The sequence below is a fragment of the Manacus candei genome, unplaced genomic scaffold (assembly GCF_025592945.1).
Source record: "Manacus candei isolate 608988 ecotype Guabito, Panama unplaced genomic scaffold, ASM2559294v1 h1tg000077l, whole genome shotgun sequence".
Classification (NCBI taxonomy): domain Eukaryota; kingdom Metazoa; phylum Chordata; class Aves; order Passeriformes; family Pipridae; genus Manacus; species Manacus candei.
In genome coordinates, this window is record NW_026138125.1 from 1249106 (window position 1) to 1269835 (window position 20730).

General features: G+C 37.0%; 1 protein-coding gene across 5 annotated transcripts in view; it reads right to left on the reverse strand.

Annotated features, from left to right (window-relative positions):
- Positions 1-20730, reverse strand: part of NCKAP5 (NCK associated protein 5) — a 370644-nt gene that overhangs the window by 94358 nt on the left and 255556 nt on the right. For all 5 annotated transcript variants that reach the window (XM_051810233.1, XM_051810235.1, XM_051810236.1 and 2 more), the window contains exon 8: positions 6137-6205. In XM_051810233.1, the coding sequence (XP_051666193.1) occupies positions 6137-6205 (69 nt within the window). The remainder of the gene's footprint in view (positions 1-6136; positions 6206-20730) is intronic.

Here is a 20730-nt window from a genome sequence, read left to right on the forward strand (position 1 = left end):
AAAATACCTACTTTTGAGGCTTTACATTCTACTTCCTGCCTACAACCACCACCAATTCTAGTGTTTTCATTATTTACAAGTATTTTAATATAATACTAGTAATTGTACTAGTAAGATAATACTAGTAAGAATATGCAATACTAGTAAGAATAATGCTAGTAGATATTACTAGTAAGAATATATGAAATGCATGTCAACTACTTCTGTGCTAGTCCTCATTATAAAAAAATGTGTACTGTATCAATTGCAGTGTGACATGATGGACATTTGGTTAACTTTGGAGTAGATTAAACTTTCACGGTTCTATATGTAGCTGGTGTGCATCAGGATGGATTGACAGCATTCACTAGAGAGGATTTTTACCAGCCAAGAATGGAGTCCTGAATGTTTTCATGAAGTTTAATTGTTTCTTGATTAAATATTGACAAAATGGTACATCTATCATGACAAGCAGAAACCATAAAGTGCCACAGAAAATTCAAGTACCTACTGTCATCAAAATGTGGTTGGAAGGCATTCACCCCACAAAGCATAATTGACTCGAATGAGATTACACACCATTGATTAGGAGAACTATATATTCAACAGGGAATTATTGAAGTTATTTATTTTATACATCTTTTCTAATTTACATTTACCATCCAGCAAGGGGCGGGAAAGTGGAAGAAGGAAGGAGAGAAAAAAGGACTGAGATAAAATTTTCTGTTCATGATGTCTTGAATGTTCAAAACCAAATATGCACGTTACCACACAAAGCACTGGCCTATGTTTTTGTTCCTCCATTTAGGCAGAGCAAGTAGAGATCTCTCTCTGTGCAAAAAGAGATTTCTGATTTGGTTTCTGTTGACAGAAATTACAGTGAAGCATATGCATTGAGTCTTCTACCTCTTGGCAAATTAAATAAAACCCCCACACCATTGATGTGAACTGAGTTGGGAGAAAAGAGCTACAGTTAATTCGCTTCTGTAAATAATTTAGCTCTGTTAGATCCAAAAGTTACATTTGATTCATATGCTCATAAAATTGCCTAGTATCATTTTTTTTTTTTTCCAAACTGGTCCCTAACTTCAGGCAGCCTGTGGAACAACGATCCCATAAAACAGCTCTATACATGATTTAACAGAAGACACAGACTAATATTAGAACAGTAATAACCCACAGAAGTAAACATGTTACGGTTTTGAAAACCCGTGTGCCTTGCCCTACAGGCTCTCAGGCTCCCACATCCAACAGTGTTCCTTCTGGCAAGTACCTTTAACGTCTGTTTGCTCTACCTGAAAATTGAACAAACCATATTGAATACATTATTTCCTCACTTTCTGACACGGAGTTACTTTACCAAGGAAGAACTAAAAGGCTCTTTGAAGTGTGTACTAGTCACTCACAACAGAATAGCCTACGAAATGACTCCTACAGCTTTACATATTGTACAGAGGAGTGTAAATGGCATAATCTTCCAAATGGGTAAAACCTGAACTTGCTGATGCATATATGACAAATTTTCCAGCTTTTGAGTATATGAAGCTAGATATCTAAATGGAAGTACCTGCCAGTGATCCATAGCTCCCATGGATGTCAATAAGAGAGATATGTAACTAGTTTCTTTACAAAATGGTGTTATTTTTTTCTAGTATCTAGCAGCTTGAAAAACTATGTTGCTATTACCATTCAAGATTTTCAGGTCTGTATTTTTGGTATTCAGCAGGAACAGAGGTAGGAAGCCTTCAGTGAAATGTTCTGCAGTTACTAAAATTAATTTAGCAGTCAATAAGTGGAGTCAGCCAAACTGCATTTCAAATGAGGCTGCCATTCCACTCCTACAGCAGATGAAAATAAGATGCTAAGCTCAACAATCTACTTCCTTTTAACTTACAGGTATCAGGAGACACCATGGATATCAATGAACAACATGAACCAGCCCTATGAAACTGACAGTCACTACTGTCAGAACCTGTGGAAACTGGGACCATTGAAGGCAGAGGGATTGACTTCTGAGATGCAGCAAATGTGAAATTCCCACTTATATGAGGCGTAACTGTGGCTCAATCCCAGTAAAAAGCAGGTTGTAAAATTACTTGACCTGTGATTCATGCAGTTAATCAAGGTGAAACAAGGAACAGAATAGAGATGGCTGTTTCTTGGTATGCTATTCGGCAGAAGTGCTTTCACACTGACTGCCTTTCCTTTGGACTTAATAGCCAAGATCCTTAGGTGACGTTTCCTTCTCTGGATTGCAGTGAAAGAGATAAAAGATCCAGCTTCATTTTTTCCTTATTTAATTATGTTTACATATACATGCCATAAAGTGCCCTTAATAGAAAATGTATAAAAGAATGAATCAAGGAAAAGAGACTCCAGTGTAACATCTGTTATACCTTTTACAAGTACTGATATTTTACACAGCTGCCTTTAACGTACGATTCTATATGCACAAAGATATTTCACGTGTACCAAAATGAAAGACCTCATTTTTTATTCAAATCTTAAAAACAGAATGCCTTTTTAAGATAACTTTACATTTTCGATTAGTTAATTCTTAAAACATCAGCAAAAATATCATCCACCCTAAGTTGCATAATTTCCTGCATATAAGTATGGTGAAGCTTGACAGAATCTCAGCTGACACAGTGATGTGAATAACCATGACATTACCACTTACCAATAAACTGACAGCTGAATTCCAGGATAAGAAACTAGGATTAGGCATGTTAACCTCAAAGCCCAAAGGTACAAGAGGACAATCCTCGGTTTTGCATTAAATTTTTCAGAGACAGAAAGATACGTTTATGGAGTATATCTGAAATTAAATGAGCTCTTTTCTTATTTATCAAGTACTGGAACATTTCAATGACATCTTCTTCCAAAGACTGTTCTAAAGTTTTTTACATGTACACTTCAGAGATGAACAATTATTTTAAAATCAGTGAATAATTGTTAAAATTCATAGAGGACTCATTCAGCTTGATCCATATGTTTTTCAGATTTAATCTCTCTGAAAATTTGAGTTTCATTGAATTTTATCATGAAAATGATTACAGAGCATGCATTTTTATGTCACAGTTGCAAGCACTCAAACAATATTAAATGTGGGGCATTGTATGAACGAAAAGAACTATGTAAAATAATTGACTAAAAAAAAGAAAAATGAGATAAAATAATGGCAAGCATTGCTCTAACAACTCAGCTCCGGTATCTTTTACCTACAGCCAGACAGAAAAATCACAATGGCTATTTTTACTTCCTTCATATGCAGCTTAATGGCCACCAACACCTTGGCAGAAAGCTCACTGTGCATAGCAAGAGGCCTCATCACACTGCTGTGAGGCCCAAGGGAGCAAGCACATCATACTGGAAGGGTGGCCGGATTAAATGATGCTTGAATGCCCTGAGCAGAGTTTGCAGAGTGTGCCCAGGGGAGAAAAGCTGCAATTTGACAATGCTGAGTGATGAGTGAAAAATGGCAGCGTTCTCTCAATAGTTTTCAAACGATGTTCCCAACTTTCTCTACCTCAAGGGCATGTCAGGCTTCCCAAACATGTAACCAGCATGGCTAGGTGGTAGCTTTGGAGGAAAGCTTTCCTTGTGCATCAACCCAAGAGAAGTTCAATGCACTCACAACTAATGGGACTGCAGATGTAAAATTAAAATAATGGTTGTCATAGGCACTCAAATGTTTTGGTGACAGGTTTAGCTATCTCAGGTTTGGGTGTCATCACAGCCTTGTGTGCTCAGGAACAGCTGTGTTCCTCCCTTTAAACCTGCCAGGTCTCCCTGGGGCAAAGTGGGGATGCAGCACAGACAGATACACAGCTGCAGAGGATATATCTGCTCCTAAAAGCTGCTGAAGAATTTCTGAAGCCCTAACTGGGGAAGGTCTGAAGAGATTTTCCCCTTTGAGAAGTAGGTTTGGCTTAAGATGAGTTATGAACAAAGGAAGCATCAAGTTTAAAGTCTTAAAGGGAAGAAGTTTTCAAGTGGAACATTTTTTTTCTTTTTCTTTCTTTCTTTTTTTTTAAAGTATTTATTGAAAGCATTTTATGCCCTTAAGATCTCCAGTAAGAATCCCTGTCTAGAAACGACTTTGTCACATACAAAATATGCTCAGAAGATTTTAGTTGGAAGTAAAGGTTCTCCAATCATTTTTTGGGTTATTAAATAATTACATTTATGTCTCATCTCCTATTCTCATCATTGTTACTATAAAGAAGGACGGTAAGAATGCACAATTTCTTGTGAAGCTCAGGGGGATGCTAAGCAATGTGCTCAGGGGGGTGCTAACCTGGGACTCCTGCAGAACTTGCAATTATTAAGTACAATTTTCTTGCCTCAGTCACTGGCAACACTTCTTCACCTCAGTGACCAGAAAGGATTAGGTCCTAGCTTATGTCAGCTAAAACAATGCTGGTTACAGTGCCACTGCCAAAGCACTGTGTGGGCTGAGAGAGGAAGGAGAAGAAAACAATGATAGCAAGCCATGGGGAAAGAACAAGAGAGGTCACTGCACACAAAACAGAACATGAAAAAAAAAGAGAGAAGATAAACAAAAAATAAAGCAGGAAAGCACAAATCCACAGGTGATGAGAAGCAGTTTCTCCCAAAAAAAGTTAACATAGTGGAAGAAGATGGATACTGCTGTGATAATACAGAAGAACTGAAAACATGCAATGTAATGCTGAAGATTAATATCAGAGCATAGTTTGATATGATTATTTGATCTTGATACTGGCAGAGTGTAAAAAACACAACTCTGGGTCAGAAATTCATCCTGTTACTGTAAACAGAATAAAATCATATCCTCTGTCCTTATAATCTGCATGGAGTGTTTTGCTGAAATGGACAGTTATAGTGCTTTACTCATTTCCAAAATTAATTATGTAAGCAGATTTTGTCCTAGACAATCAGAAAATAATTTTAAGTCAAGCTCTGTAATTTAAACTGAAGTTAGTAATTATATGGTAATTTCATCCTTATCACCAAGATATCCATATATCATTCAAGTGTGCAAGGAAAGCAGTGACTCAGGCCAATGCAGATGAAGGCTCTGCTGGTATCCCAGTGCCACAGAACAGGCAGCATGACCTAGTGGGAAACTGTATCTGCAAGTCTTTTACTCCAGTTCCCTGATAAAAATATGCCATAGAGGCAAAAGTACGGATTTGCTGATGAAAATCTGCACTAATGCGGAGGTTTCTTGTACTAGAGCTGTGCTGCTCATGCCACTAACACTTCAGCAAGTGCAGATTAAAAATTCAAAAAGCTGGTATGAAGACAAGAATTGTCATCTGCTCTGGGTGGTTTGCATGCTCACGCACTCTTTTCTCAAAGGTGCAGCTGGTGTAGTTTTTGTTTTGTTCTGTTTGCATGTTACCTAATTACTTATGCCACTACACATTCTCATTATGGAATGGGTAAGCAATTTATGCTGAGCAACTCTTCCAGCTACTAAAAGTCTTAAAACTATTTTAAACTCAGAAGAGCCTTATTTCAGGATAAATAGGAGGAACAAGTAAGTATCAGTATATATCTGGAGAAAGCTCCATGTAACAGGAGATGCTAGACATTTCAGGAGTGTAAACACTGCTGGAGTGCTCAGACAGTAAGCGATGAGTGAATTACATTGCAGCTGGAACTGGAAGCTCTGAGCAGAAGCTGAGCCATGTAGTAGAAGTGAGCCAACAGCTCAAAAGAACCCAGCATAAAAAGCTGTGTATGTAACCCTAAGGGGGAGCTGAGAGACTAAAATTCCAGAATTACAGAATACATTACATAGAAAAGCTGGGGGACTCTTGATGGAAGAAGCCACTGCCATACATGTTCCACTCTATAGAAAAGAGGTGGTACACAACACTTAATAGGTAAATTATAATGTGTTCCTCCTAATGAAAGCAAACCAGTTCCAAATATTGGTCACAGGGATGTCAACTTTTCAGTGAAGAAGTGTGGTCAAAACAGGATTTACAGCAGAGGTCATGAAGAACAATACATTTGACTCCCAGACACATGTTCTTGGAACTAATTAGAATGAGGTAATACTGGAAAATTGCAGAACAATATCAACCTTGTAAGAGAAGGAGATATTCATTTGTATTCATTTAATTATAGTACCAGGTAAAACCAACCTTTTTATCTACCTTACCTCATCGAGACATCTTTCATACTGTTCTCTCTGATTTTCATTTTCCAGAGCCAGTGCTGAATTCTCTGCCTAGAGGAAAATAGAATAAATAAATAAATATGTAAATTAATCAAAGGATGTCTTGTACTACATGACAACTCATAAAAATTCTCAGGGGGCTTACTTATTGTACTTCTTCAAGATCCAGAATAAAATGCACCATACAATTTATTTTGCTACAAGTTGGTATTCTGAGTAAAACCATAAGTGACATTAATTTTTGAGATTATTCACTCTATACAATACAATTTAGAACAATATCACAGCAGATATTTTGCATGTGTCTGCGATCTCATCTTGCCAGGTGCAATAGAGTTGGCAATGAAACGTTATAAAAGATATTGACATATCTTCTCTTCCTCTCCCTTTTCTGTTTAGAGTGAACCTGCTATCTGAGAACCACTTGGAAATAAACAGGCAGCTACTACCACAGGAAACAAAAGGAAATTGTATGTAAACTTTAACTGTGGCAGGTCTTCATAAGCCTGGTTTGTGCAGTGGGGAACCCCAGGTGCACTAGTCATTCTATAGATAATTGGTGAATTACACCCTTTAACTGAACCAGAGACATTTATTAGTCTTTACTTAAAAAAAGTCCTATTATTTCAAGAGTGTATTTTACTACATCTTATTTAGATGTATTTGACATCAGAATTTTTTTCCCTCACATATGTAATTTTAAATATGATAAAGTTTCCTTTACATTAGGGCCTTTCATCTATCTTTAATTTCCATTATGTTCATGTTTTTTATCATAGTTGAAACTTCAAAATGGCACAATCTGGTGTGTAAATTACAGTAAACCAAAGTATTTTCCTATATATGCATTGATTTTAGGAATTCTTACAGTATGAGAAAAGTAAAACTCCAAAGTGTGCTACATACAATTGCATCAGAGCAAGTGTTAACTAGTTATTTCTTAAAGACTGAGAAACTAAAACAATATATATAAAAATCTATGATTAATCTATTAAAACAGGCTCTAGGAATCCCTCTGCCTCCCATGCATAACTTCACATCACACAACCATAACACCAAAATCAATGCATTCACATAATTATAACCATTATGCAATTTACAGTTCTTGTTTCACTTTAACCTTCTGTCAACCTATAAAACTTAAACAAATGCTGTATCAAAGGAATTGTGGTTACACAAAACAACAGTCCTAAATATAGTTAACATTTATAGTTTTATAATGTACTGCATGGAAAGATTCTGTGGAAAGATGCACATTTCTCTCTTCCTCGTTGAGACAATGATTCAACAAAATAAGAATCCCAAGTCCAATAAATTGATTTATTAAAAACAATTTCAAATTGAGCTAAATCATAAAAATAAGATCATGAAGGAAAAGCAAACGTATTATTATCCAGCATATTGAAAAAGAGTAAAAAAATAGTGTGGGAAGAAACAAGGGCATATAGAGTTTACTTATTTAAAGGTCTAAATAAGCAACTGTACAGAATCAGTGCTTTATCTCGAGGGTACAATTAAGCCAGCAAACGTGCTAAAATGCTCTGTATCATATTTTCTCAATGTCACCTATGAATGGGTTCAACATATGGCTATAAAGAGTCTATGGGTGATCCTGCAGAGAGCACTGTGAGATGAGGCAGCAAAAAGTGCAGATGCAAAAGTAAGTAGCAAAGTAGAAGCAGAAGCTGCAAAAGCTAAAACAACAGTAAGAAATCAGAGGCTGGAGGGTAAATAGTCCTCCACACTGAAGAGGCTATCATATATAGTTCTGTCTGCTTTTACAGGCACATTCTTGCAGATTGACTGGTAAAATAAAGAGATATTTGCTGCATAAAAATGTATTTCTGAGTTAAAGATTCTCAGATGTTTTCTTTATGAATATCTCCCTAAAATGCCATCCAAAACAAATACTTCTTACTGTTTTGAAGCAATTATTATAGGATTAGTTTGCACAGACTTTAACTCACACATATTGGTATAGCTATGGATTTAGGTTTTAATTTTCATTTTCATTAACATAAAAATATTTTGTATGATTTTATCCTAAAATAATTTGGACAGGCTTCTCCCACACAGAAATGTGTTAAAAACTACAAAACATACTTGTGCTATATAAAATACACAGAGAGCTCCCCATGCTTCTCTCATTCCATATTTTGGAATGCTATAAGGCTGTAAAATGGAAGTCTTCTTGGATCTGTTCTGAATCTCTGATTTCAGTGAGCTATTCCTTTACAAATAGGCTACTAAAATTAGGAAATCGAAACTTGAAAGCATTATAAATAAATGGTACATTTCATCTCTTATCGAGCCACAGTGGAAACATCTGTATAATAAAACCTATTCTGACACCACTGGCTTCAAAAGTGTAGTGAAAGGATGGAATGCAGTCAATGTTAGCTTGACTTCTGTGCTTCTTGATTGCCGAGCAAATCATGACTATTTATTTGGCATTTTTGTAATGAGGACTGGACTAGAAGGGAACACTCAACTGATTTTGCTTAAGAATCTGTGCTAGTTCCCACGACATGGGAACACCAATACTTGATGCACTAAATCACTCTATATTGCAACTGAATACTTTATAATAATCCTCATTCCCCCAAAAGTATTCATTTTGAAAATTTGTAATAGCACTTGTGGTCTCAAAACCCTGCCTCCTAATCCAAACCTTCATTTATTTAACAGAAACCACTGGGTTTTGATGTTATTGTAAGGCTGCTCCATTTTTGCTCAGAGGGATCTAACTGCCTCCCATATTGCATATTCTGGGCATCTTTTGCCAGTTAAGCAAAGTCGGTTTCCTTGAAGGAAACTGCTATTGAATTTATTTTCGTTTTTATTTCCAGGCCATACTTACAGAAGGCTAAGCTGTAGTAAGAAGCCTTCACTTGAAAGCAGCTTGAAACAGCTTGAAAGCTATTGCACACTTGCAGGCACCTGGGGGCAGTGGCAGTACTGACCCCAGTGCAACCACTAATCCCATCCACAACCTGGCTGGGGACTATGCAGGAAAAATCCAGCTTGCTGAGAATAGTTCTTAGATATCAACTGATTTCTATGGTGATTTCTAGTTTCAGGCATAGCTGTCCTCTAGGAATTTATGTATATTTTATGTTACACATAAATGAACCATCTCTGTCCCTCAGCCTTGCTGATACCAAAAGTGAGGCAGCCCAGCCAACTGCTGCAGACAAGGAACATTCAGTGCCTGCCACCAGCACCTCAGGCACACATATAATTTCTTGGGGGGACAGCTCTCGAAGTACAGCATCATTCAGTCAGCCAAAAGTAACTGTGGCATAAATGATACCTAAATGAAACATTCAAGGATCCTAAAATGTCAAAACAGAGGCCCTTCCTGGTTCCAGTTGTGGAGGAAGTATTTTGTACTAGAGTCTCTCCAAACATTGGAAGATTTAAAGATTTAAATCATGACTTGGATGATGCTAAATAGCCTTCAACTTCCTAAATTTGAGACAACATTTTTCTGTGAAACTGAATTTATGGAAAACCAATTTGAAAGCTAAAACTTCAGAGTCCTTTAACAAAACAGAGGTTGCCTTGAATTGATACCACTACTAAGGCACAGTCATTACATGAAACTTTGTCAACTCTGATTTTAATTCCTTTCTCAGGATGAAAAACATGGCTCTACTAATAATAAAAATTATCTCTGGGTCAGCTAATAACTTTGTCTCTCTTCCACAGATGTTGAAGAACACTATTTTCTCCTGCAGGGCAGCTGTTTGCACTAAGTTTTATAACCACAATGAAATTAGACAGAACATTGAATTTTCTACTCAAATGCATGAAAAGAGAACCATGAATAAAAGAGAATTGCATAGAAGATACTTTTCCTTACTCAACCATTGTAAAGTTGAGACAAAACAAAAGGAAGAGAGAAGAAAGCAAAGAGTAGTATTTTGCACTAAGGGAAGAGGAGATCACAGAATCATAGAATGGTTTGGATCAAAAAGGACCTTTAAAGATCATCTAGTCATGAGCAGGAGAGGAAGGTCTAAAGGTTGTATGTCTAGTTAGCAGCTCAACATGCTCTGAAGGTATTGTCAATAAAGGTCAAGAGGAACAAAGTTATGACTGTGAACTTTAAAATCCCTGACAGAATGCTACAACACAGTTACCATGTGCACTCCTTTGTTATTCATACTAAACCATTTGTCCATTTATAGAAAGCGTTATTGATTTACACAGACACTCATTTGTCATGCCCAGTGCAGTGTATTAATAGCTGTCCAAGCACTTCAAATGTACTCAGCAATTTTTTTCCTGCATTCAGGCTCTGATTTGGCATATTTTGTGGTCACAGCTTCATGCAGCGTACATGAGAGGTCAAAACCTGTTGTTGGCAAAGAAAGAAGTAATGCTGTTGCACTTTTTCCTTAGGTTCTTAGAGCATTTTTGGTAAGCTGCTGCTCTAGGAAGGGTTTACCACTTGAACCAGTACCGTGTCTTTGGCCACAGGAAACTTTTTTTATTATTCTGCCCCCGTTAACGCAGAAAATTTGTCCTTTGAAAGACTAATCCAACAAATTGCCAGAGAAAACTTTAACACTATAGTTATGCTGGTCAGAAGTCCTGAAAAGTAGATCTGTGTTTTTAAATCAACATAATTGTAGCAACAAAAGCCTTAATTTAATTCTAGGACTAAAAAACCATTTCCCACTGGCCACTTCCATTGTCTCCAGGACACTGACACTGGGGAATGCTTGCTACTGATGCAGTAAATTTAGTGGACTGATACTTAAGTAAAGTGTGGAGTTTTTTCTAATGTCCTGCTCTTAATCAATTCTTCTCGATAATGGAGACGAGGGAAAAAAAAAAACACTAAAAGGACAAAGTAGTGATATGATGACAGCCAGTCTTCTCACCCTTGCTACAAAACAAAAGGGTGCCTTCAACCTTCTCAGTTGCATTATTTTCTTATGTTGGTTTTTTGGTTGTTTTGGGGGGTTTTTTTTGTGATAGACTATTATCTTTAACCCCACTCAAAACATTTTATCTGAAATACTCTGCCACTGTTCAATTCCCATTCAGTTAAAATATGGCATGGAAGTAATACATATGTGACATTAAATAAGAAAACATAGAACCATGCACGTGTCAATTATAATTCTGTCTATAAAAAGGCCACATTAAACCTTACTGGGCAGCACTGGTAGGGATCATTCTTGCAATTCACAGTTTCAACAATATTTTTTTAAATTCTTTACTGCAACAAAATGACATTAGAACAAGCCACTGACAGATCTCAAAAGCAGTCTGTCTCACCATGCTATGTTATAGCCATGCTACCAATTGGTTCGTAGACTCACAGGGACCAGTATAACCTTCTACTAATGTATGTAAGAAATAAGAAAATATTTATTCAACATCATAAAACTAAAACTAAAAATTCAGTTTTAAATGTTCCTAATGAAAAGCAGCCCAAAGTCTGTGCAGCTGAATATGATGTTTCACCAATTATTGATGAGTAGATTCATGTATTTAAACATGAATTTACAGAAGAAATTATGTAACAGCTTTCAAATTAGTGCCAACTTCATGCTGCCAGAGATCAGGACACAGACCTTGCTCATTTATCTACAGATTTTCAGCAGGTCACAGGGAAAGACTCCAACCTGAGTCCTGGACAGGGCTCATAACCATGGAGATCTTCTCCTGTCTGTTGAGTGTTTACCAGTTCATACAAGAAGAAATAACAGTGCTCAATCTAATATGAAGCCTCCCTTTTGAAAGAAGGGTATAACTGAGTTTAATCCTTCAAATCTACTTATATTGAATAAATGTATGAACATCAGGGGTTGAATCAAACAAACCAAAATCAAATGGGATTCATACACTGTTGATGAGACTGTGTCCTAAAAAATGACTAAAGCAACCCTCATATTCCTGGGAATTCCTCTGTGAAATACCTTTATTTATTTTTTTTTCATTTTCCAGATGTTGGGGTTGACAATTTTCAGCTGGTTCAAGAATTGCAATATTTGTCTTTTTTCTTTTTGTTAACTCTAAAGTAGTTAAGAATGACAAGCTTTTAAAACCTTCAACATTTTCCCTTCTGACACCACAGATATGTTTGGAGCTGACATTTTAAAGAGAAGGTTAGGAATAGATTTAGCAAAACAGACTGCATCATAACCACAGGCTTCTGTTTGAGCAAATAAATATCTAGGCTACTAGCAGATATATCAATAATAGTGTTGTATGTTTACCTGCATGCAAATTGTAGAAAACAGCAAATTCTACCAGTAGAAGAATTCTACTCTACTGGTAGAGATAATAATAGACTTACAATACATCCACTGGTAAAGCACTGTCAATATAGGCCTTTGAACAAACATTAAAATTATGAAAGATGTCCTCCTTTTTTCACCAAAATTTTTCCAAATGATCACAATATAAAACATTTTTTTTTGAGGATGAGGAGTAAAAGAGATCTAAATAAGCAAAAACAGGCAGTATAAATCCCTATTTCCTAATGTTAAAGACATACATACATGGTCTATATAAGGCATATACACTTGATAAAGCACAGAAGTACAAGCATGGGGAGCCAAATGTCACAGGAAGACTCCCATTTTTTCACTCCTCCTCTGCATGAAGTTGTGTGACGCCAATGTTGTCATACAGCAACACTGACTGGGCCAGTCAGGAAGGAGGAATGATGAAGCTCATCCACCTTTCTCAAAACCACCACCGTTCCAAAAGCATAGGGTGTCTCCCTAGAAGTGTGTGCCTGGACACCACATCACAGGCCATGATGCCACCACACAAATGTTAGAAATAAGACTAAATTTTTACGCAAGGAACACTGTGTGTGTTGTGAAATTTGTTTATTTTCTGATTTTCCAATATTTACACTCAGTGATCCTTCCCCTTGCAAACTGTGAACGAGAGGCAGCTGTTCCATCTCATTCTTTTTTTTTTTCTCTTGTTTTAAATGATTTGTTCCCTTATGGAACTGTTCTACTTAAGAACTGAGAGCATTTCACTCTGACAGACTTACTGTGCTTCCCCATGTAATATTAACAGGCAGTTATTTCCTCTCTGAAAGAACTAAAAATAAAATCCCTGGTCCATTAAAAAAAAGTATGAGATCCTAAAATTGTAAGTGATACTGATTCCTACAATTAACACAGGCAGATAAAGGCAAGCAGTGTGGACCTGTTTAATCTGAAATGGTATTTTGTGTACAACATCAACTGGTATGTAGCACATCCATAAGTATCTTTGCATTGAAAACTCTTACATGAATTAATCACATCACATTTGGTCAGTCGCATTTGTTTCAATTTTTCTTGCAAAGGGAAATTCTAATCCTTTGAAATAGTAATTATTTGAAATTAGTAAAGAATAGTTTAAGACCACTTTGCAGAAGTGGTTTATCTGTATATACAATGCTGAAGCTCAATAGAAAACAGTGAAGTCATTTTCAAAGAAAATATTTGCTTTGCTTTGAATGGAAACATTTTAGAGAAGTTTGAAACTAGGAACAAAATTCTGGCTTTGAATCCTTCTGAAATGATACATACGGCAACCTCTTTTTCAAAAGTTTAAAAAAAGGAAAGTTTTCTTTTTCTTTTTTATTTTTTAATTCAGATCTTGACGAAAACTCACACATTCTAGGATAGTTTTTCAAGCAATAAAAAGGCCACTTCAGAATTTACTATAAATAAGTTATCCTTCAAAGCTTTGCAATTTTGACAATGAGCTTACTGGCACAGTGACAGTTTTGTATTTTCTGTGATTCCATTATCCACACCTCCCCAAGTAGCACACTCAGTTTCAAGGTTCATCTAATGTAGAGTTTGAAAAGAATAGGACATTTCAGATCTCTGTACGAAAATTAGTCATTGGGCATCTTTATTCCAACAGAAACTGCTTCTTATTTCCCCCCACTTGTCCTGCTGAGGTGTTCATAGCACAAACAGGCAATACTACTATTGATTCTTGTCACTGAGAAGCGGGTAAGGAAAAAGACAACCAAGGGACAAACTGTCTTTACAGGAGACACCTCAATATCTATGTATAGGAATAAGTCACAAAGGCCTTAAGCTCATTTTCTTCAAAAGCTGAATTTACATATTTCTTTTAGCAAATTTAATTTGCCTTTTCAAAATTTGGCAGATCACACTAAACTATTAAATCCAGGAATAGAATATAATTTTGTAATCCAACTGATTTTTTTTTAAAAGTGACTTATTTTTCTTTAAAAACTGAGATAAATTAAAAACTATGGTCAAGAGAATCAGGTAGAAAACGTTGAAATGAAGTATCAGGAAGCTAAGCCATGGGAAGCCCATGCTGGAGCAGAGTCCTGGCAGGGATCTGCTGACCTGTGGGGAGAGGAGCCCACAGTGGAGGATGTTCTCCTGGTAGGACTTGTGGCCCTTCTGGGGGCCCACACTGGAGCAGCCTGTGCCTGAAGGACTGCACTTCATGGAAAAGTGACCAGGTGGCAGCAGTTTGTGAACTGTTGCCCGTGGGATGGACTCACACTGGAGAGGTTCGTGGAGAACTGCCTGCCATGGGAGGGACCCCATGGGGAGCAGGGGAAGGACTCCTTTCTCAGAGCAGAGGCAGAAAACAAGTTGTGATGAACTGATCTTAACTCCCATTCTCCATCTCCCTGTGACACTGGGGGAAGGAGGTAGAACTTGGGAAGGAGATGGAGAAAGGTGTCTTTAAGATTATACTTGTTATTCTCCTGCTCTGATTCTTTTAGTAATAAATTTAATTAATAACCCCACTTTGAGTCTGTTTTGCCCATATGGTGATCACTAAGTGACCTCTTCTGGTACTTATTTCAACTCATGAACCCTTTGTTACATTTTCTTTCCTCTGTCCAGTTGCAGAGAGGAGTGAGAGAATGGCTCTACACGTGTATATTAAGGATTTTTTTAATTTTAATTTCTATAAATTCTTTTTCTCAATAGCAGTTATTCTCCTTTAAAGTAGCTTTTATATATCTTTTCTAATATCATTAGAACAAAAATAAAATATGATTTCATAGGTCAATGCAAAAAATGGCTTTAATTCTGTAAATGGTACTTCTGGGCTGCTCTGTGAACCTGATCTGAAGGGCTGCTGTTGAATTTTAATAAACAACTCAAATTTGGAGCTAAATTTGCCACTGTCTTGAAGGAACACCAACACTAACCTCCTCCCCATTCACCCATTCCCCTTCCCCAGGGAAATTGAGCAACTGACTGTGCTCATTGGGGCTGATGATAGCAAGATTCAGAGCTTTACTGCATTCCTGTTTTTTTTCCTATGTGTCATTTAATGTATAATCTACAACACAATTGTATCCCATATCCAATTATTTTGGAGCTCACTGAAAGGTAAAACAACAGATGTTTTGCTCTGTCTTCAGAGAAAGTGGATGCTGAATATTTATCAAGAAATATTTTTCCTAATTATTTATCCTAAGTTTCTTCATTTAGTTCAAACAAAAGTAATTATGAAAAAAGATGATTTTAAGCTGACAGTCCCGAAAACACTGATCTCATATATTTGAATGTCACATTCACTGGCTGTGTGATTGGAAACTCATACCAGTTTTCTGCTATCCAAGGGGGATAATCTTTTTTTTTTTTCCTCCAAAGAAACATGTATGACTTTTTATGAAATGGAAAAAAAGGTACAACTGGTTTTCTATTTTAAAAATTGTTATTTGAATTCTGAGAAAAATAATTACTTTTCTTTGCTATACTATGCAATAGATGTAAAATATTATGTGATGTTATAATTGATACTGTCACAAAATATTTAAAAACATAATAAAATATAAAATTTTCCTTCTCCTATGCTGAATCACTTTATTCTATTCCTTTACAGACTTCAAGTTAAAAGGTTTCCAGCACTATAAGCTATTAATGTAGACTGTTTCACAGTTCCTGGCATAAATTTATAACAAGTTTCTCTGTTTTAACTACAGGGGAGCACTGGGTTATTTCTGAAGGCAATGTTTCCTGCAATTTCACACTCTTCATCAGAAGTCACCCATAAGTCAACTGCCCCAGGTATTTCAAAATGAACTTCTTTTGATGGCTCCTGTTATTTCTCTCCCTCCCAGCTAAGAGAGTGTGAAGCAAAGCGGAGCAGGACAGGTAGGGAGAGAATCAAATGCCATATAACGCGCAGCAATTGTTTGGTAGCCAATAGCTAACTCCCAATAACTGAATCACAAAATTACTGTTCATTTCTTGGTAACTGAAATGAAACTCTATTTGCAAACATCACCTTGTTTCTCCTGGGAGCTTGGAACATTTTTCTCTTTTGTTTTTATAGGCACAGTAAGTAGCAGGCAATGCCACTCGCTCCACACAGCGATACACAGCACGTTGGCTTCTGCACTGACATTTGTTAAATAGAAAGCTCTGATTCATTTAATCTTTAATCATTTAGGCTGGAACAGTGAATTTGCAGAGCAATTTTATTTGGCCCAAAAGAACGACAACTCAGATCCCAAATTCTGTCAGACCCCAGATTCTGTCTTTTAAAAGCTTCAACAGTGTGGAGTTTTGTCTGCTTTTTCTGCCCTGTGCAGACTGTGCTCACTTAAAGAAGATGGATGCAGAGGGATGAGGATCCCTTGGAAATTGTCTGACGTGGCATCACCTGACTGTGATCCTAACAAGTTATATGAAATGTCTCCTATTGTGCTGGCTGACTTCAGGTCCACCTACATCAGCTTTTTGGCTTGGGTGAGCAGTGAGTGTCCTGATCTCAGGTGATTTTTCCAACCAGACTACAGCTCACACTATGGTGTGGCCTTGGAGACAATGGACTGGGTTTCTTTTACATGAAATGTAAAGATGGGCTTAACTAGACCCAGCTGCTGATGGGCTTAACTAGAGCTCAGTCAAAGTGAACTCCCCAAAATGTGCACAATATGGGTGTCAGGTCCTTAGAATGCCACCTTGGCTCTGAGGGTCTGGTTCTGTTACACTGCACTGCTCCTAAGGTAGACATACAATTAAAACAGGCTATCTTCCTAAATTAATAGGGATAGCTCTAAGGAAGTCAACTGGCAGGAAAAGAATGTATCCCATAACAGCAACATAAAAGAGAAGCCTCTTGGGAAGACTTCTTCCCACACATAACAGAGATGTTCCAGAGCCATTTTTCTACTTGGATAATTTATAGCTTTGTACTTCATTAAAATAGAAAATATGAACCTGTACAGAAACATATACATTCAAGCCAGCTACATGGAAAGTATATGCTATTATAATTATATATTATTAAGTGCTACTGTGTAACATTAAACACTTCCTCAATTATTGACTTAGTTTTGCTCTTCAACATATACAATTTATCTCAGATTTTGTTCCTTTTACTTACATTTGTTGGTAAACTACAGCCCTGGGAGGTCCAAGAAAAGCCTTAGACTACACACTTTGGAGAATGAAGAAACCCGCAGTTCTTAAAAAAACCGAGCTTTGTCTGACAATAACAGTCTCAAATGGCACGTACATTAAGCCAAAGTTGATGTGATTCAGTGGTACCCCAGGTGTGAAAAGCACAGCAGCAGCAGCAACCCACAGGAAGACATATCATTCCTACACTGTTTATAAAGCTTGTAAAACAGCCTTTTTCTCTTTTTCATGCCTCCTACCTTAACTGAGTCAAATTTATGGATGTATGTACGTAACAGCTGTCTCTACATGGCACTGGGGAGACATACAACATCTAATAAAACTCTATTTTTTGATGATACAGATCAGATTTAAGGTTACAGAAAGAACGCTCATTGCTTATTAAAAAAATATTAAAACAGTCATTATTGGTAACAGCAGATAAAGTATAATGACATCAAATACGATACAGGACTGAAGGCAATTATCAAGGAGGAGGCAACAGGCTTTTCTCCGGCACATGTCTAAGGTCTAAAGAAGCAAACTGTAAAGTTCAAAAGATGAAAAAAAAAAGAGGTATTGGAGGCAAGTAAGGAGAATCTTTAGCTGTTTCAGCTACATGGCCTCTTCACTGAAAAGCCTATCTCCACTCATTTCCAGATTATCATTAACTCTTAAGAGAAATGCTAAACAAGTATGTCAACAGGGGAGATGCAACACACAACAGTCGCACATAATGCACAACCCTCAAACCCACTTCTTAGCTGATCCGAAACTGTTGCTTCAATAACTTCAGAGAGGATTTTGTCTGGCAAAGTAGCCAATATGTAAGTACTTTTCTTCTTACAGTATAACAAAAAGATGAATGAAAACCCCAGGTCTTACTAGCTTCCTCTATTTAAAAGAACTTTTTCCTGAAGAACCTAAACATTGACACGCAGAGCACTTAAAATAAAATCAGAAGGATTTTTCTGGAGGGAAAGACCACTTGAGTGAAGACAAGAAGGAAACCTGCTGGCTTATTGAAGGGAAACAGCTGTAATTACCATGTAAGCGCTTCTGTTCTCCTACATGATTTCCCAGTCCGAGTACACACAACCCGGAAGACGAATAGGAAAATCCATGAATCACAAAGGCGAACGAGCACTGCCACCACATGTGATGGAAGGCCAGCAGGGATCACAGGTATTCCTGTGGGAAGGGAAGAATCTGTGCCCTCTAGATGGCATTATGTGCCTGTATATCCCAGATGGAACTGGAGAGCCCTGCCAGGCAATCTAAGCACGTGTCCACCTGCACAGGAAACATGGGCCCAAACGTCAAAAATATCAGACGGCAGCTCTTGGTCTCAGTGGGAAGGTCACAGCTGCACACTTCTGCATGGCAGAGCAGGGGCTGTCCTGGGGCACACACCCTGCCTTAGCTGTCTGGTGTGGGAAGCAGAGGGGCAGTGCTCAGCCTGAGATGAAAAAGAATGGAGGATCTGCCTGGGGAAAGGCAACTTACAACTGGCAGGGATGGGCAATATATAAAATATATAATTAAAAAACAAAACAAAACAAAACAAATAATAAAAAAAAAAAAACACAGGAAGAAAGAAAAGACTGTCCTTATGATAAAACAAACCTCTGCATAATAAAACCAGCAAATACTGAATTTCAAGAGTATGTTGATCACAGATTTCATATGTGTAGTTAAACATTTCCCAACACAGGAGCCAAGACCCTTACATGCTAGAATTCAGCACAGCTCCATTAATGTGTGTGAGTGTAAGCATACCTGCCTAGAATCCCTGTATTTCTACAAAATTAACAAAAAAGAAATCACTACCAAATTAAGAAAAAGTGAATCACTACGCAGACCTCATTACTGTTTAAGCATTTTCCAAGGTCAGTATAGAGAAATTAAAAGAGAAATTATTTTACTATATAAGAGTTGTAAGGGATTCAGCTCTAACAGCTGAGGTAAATTAATTGGGATTTCCTATGTGACGAGTGGAGAACATCCACAGAATAGCGGGATTTTTAAAATAATATTAGTTTGAAAGGAACTGCAACTACTTATTTAGTTTATGAACTGTAGAACTGTCATTACTCTCAGCCATATTGCATGCATTAGTATGTAAATTAAAAATATAGGATGTGATACTAAAATCTCTGTCCCACAATCTTTCCTCTGAAACAAATGCCACTGTGAGTAATGAGGAGCTCACAGAAAGGGCTTGTGTAGAGCTGGGCCCAGAGTTCACAGCTGACAGAAACTATTTAAAAAAACTTCTGAGTCTCACTCTCCGAAATGATAGATGTGTTGGGATAAACACAGTCACCTAGATCTATAACACAGTGTTGGAAAATTTCATTTCATTCAGCAGGGAGAATGAATTTTCAATTGTCCCACATGCCTGATCACTAAAAAAGGTAAGTTACATTATCTACCGATTACCTCCAAGAAGGCATGACACATGGAAAGAAGGGCACTGAAAAACTATCATTAAAATATAAAAGGCAGACTGAAATAGCAGATTCCTTCAATGCAACCTAGCAAGGACTCTTTGCAGAATACACTTAACATTCATTTCAATAGAGAAAATCTGACAGGATTAATAAAACCGAGATGATTTTCCCTGACTTCTGTGACTTACCTTTTCTTCGCCAACTACACGTATTCCTCAGACCTTCTGGCACCAGATCATTATTCTTGCACCCATATTCAATACTTTGAACTATTTAAAGACCGCTTGTTATGTCAGTCAAGTAAGTAGCCCAGAGCTTTCTCTGTAGCACATAACAGTAAGAAAAGAGCCATTGGACTGGAACTTGGAATATCATAGAAAAAATGGATTTATAAACTGCTTTTGCAATGAATATATGTAATTACATTTGGCTGTGCTAAAATGAACATTAAATGTTTATCTATGTTCTCATTTTTTTGGTAAAAATTCCAAATCTCAATACACCATCTTGAGGATCCTATAATTTTACAACTGCATGCAACATAATTTAGGAAAGAAATCAACACTATATGTGAACTAAAGCATATTTTAAACAGTATCCTGACTAAAATATTAATGTGAAGTAAATAATTGCATATAAGAAATTTTCTTCCACCTGGAAGATGATGGATTCACTGCCCTGGAAAAGGGCATTTCATATCATTCTACCTTGAGAAGGAACAAATCAGGAACAGTGT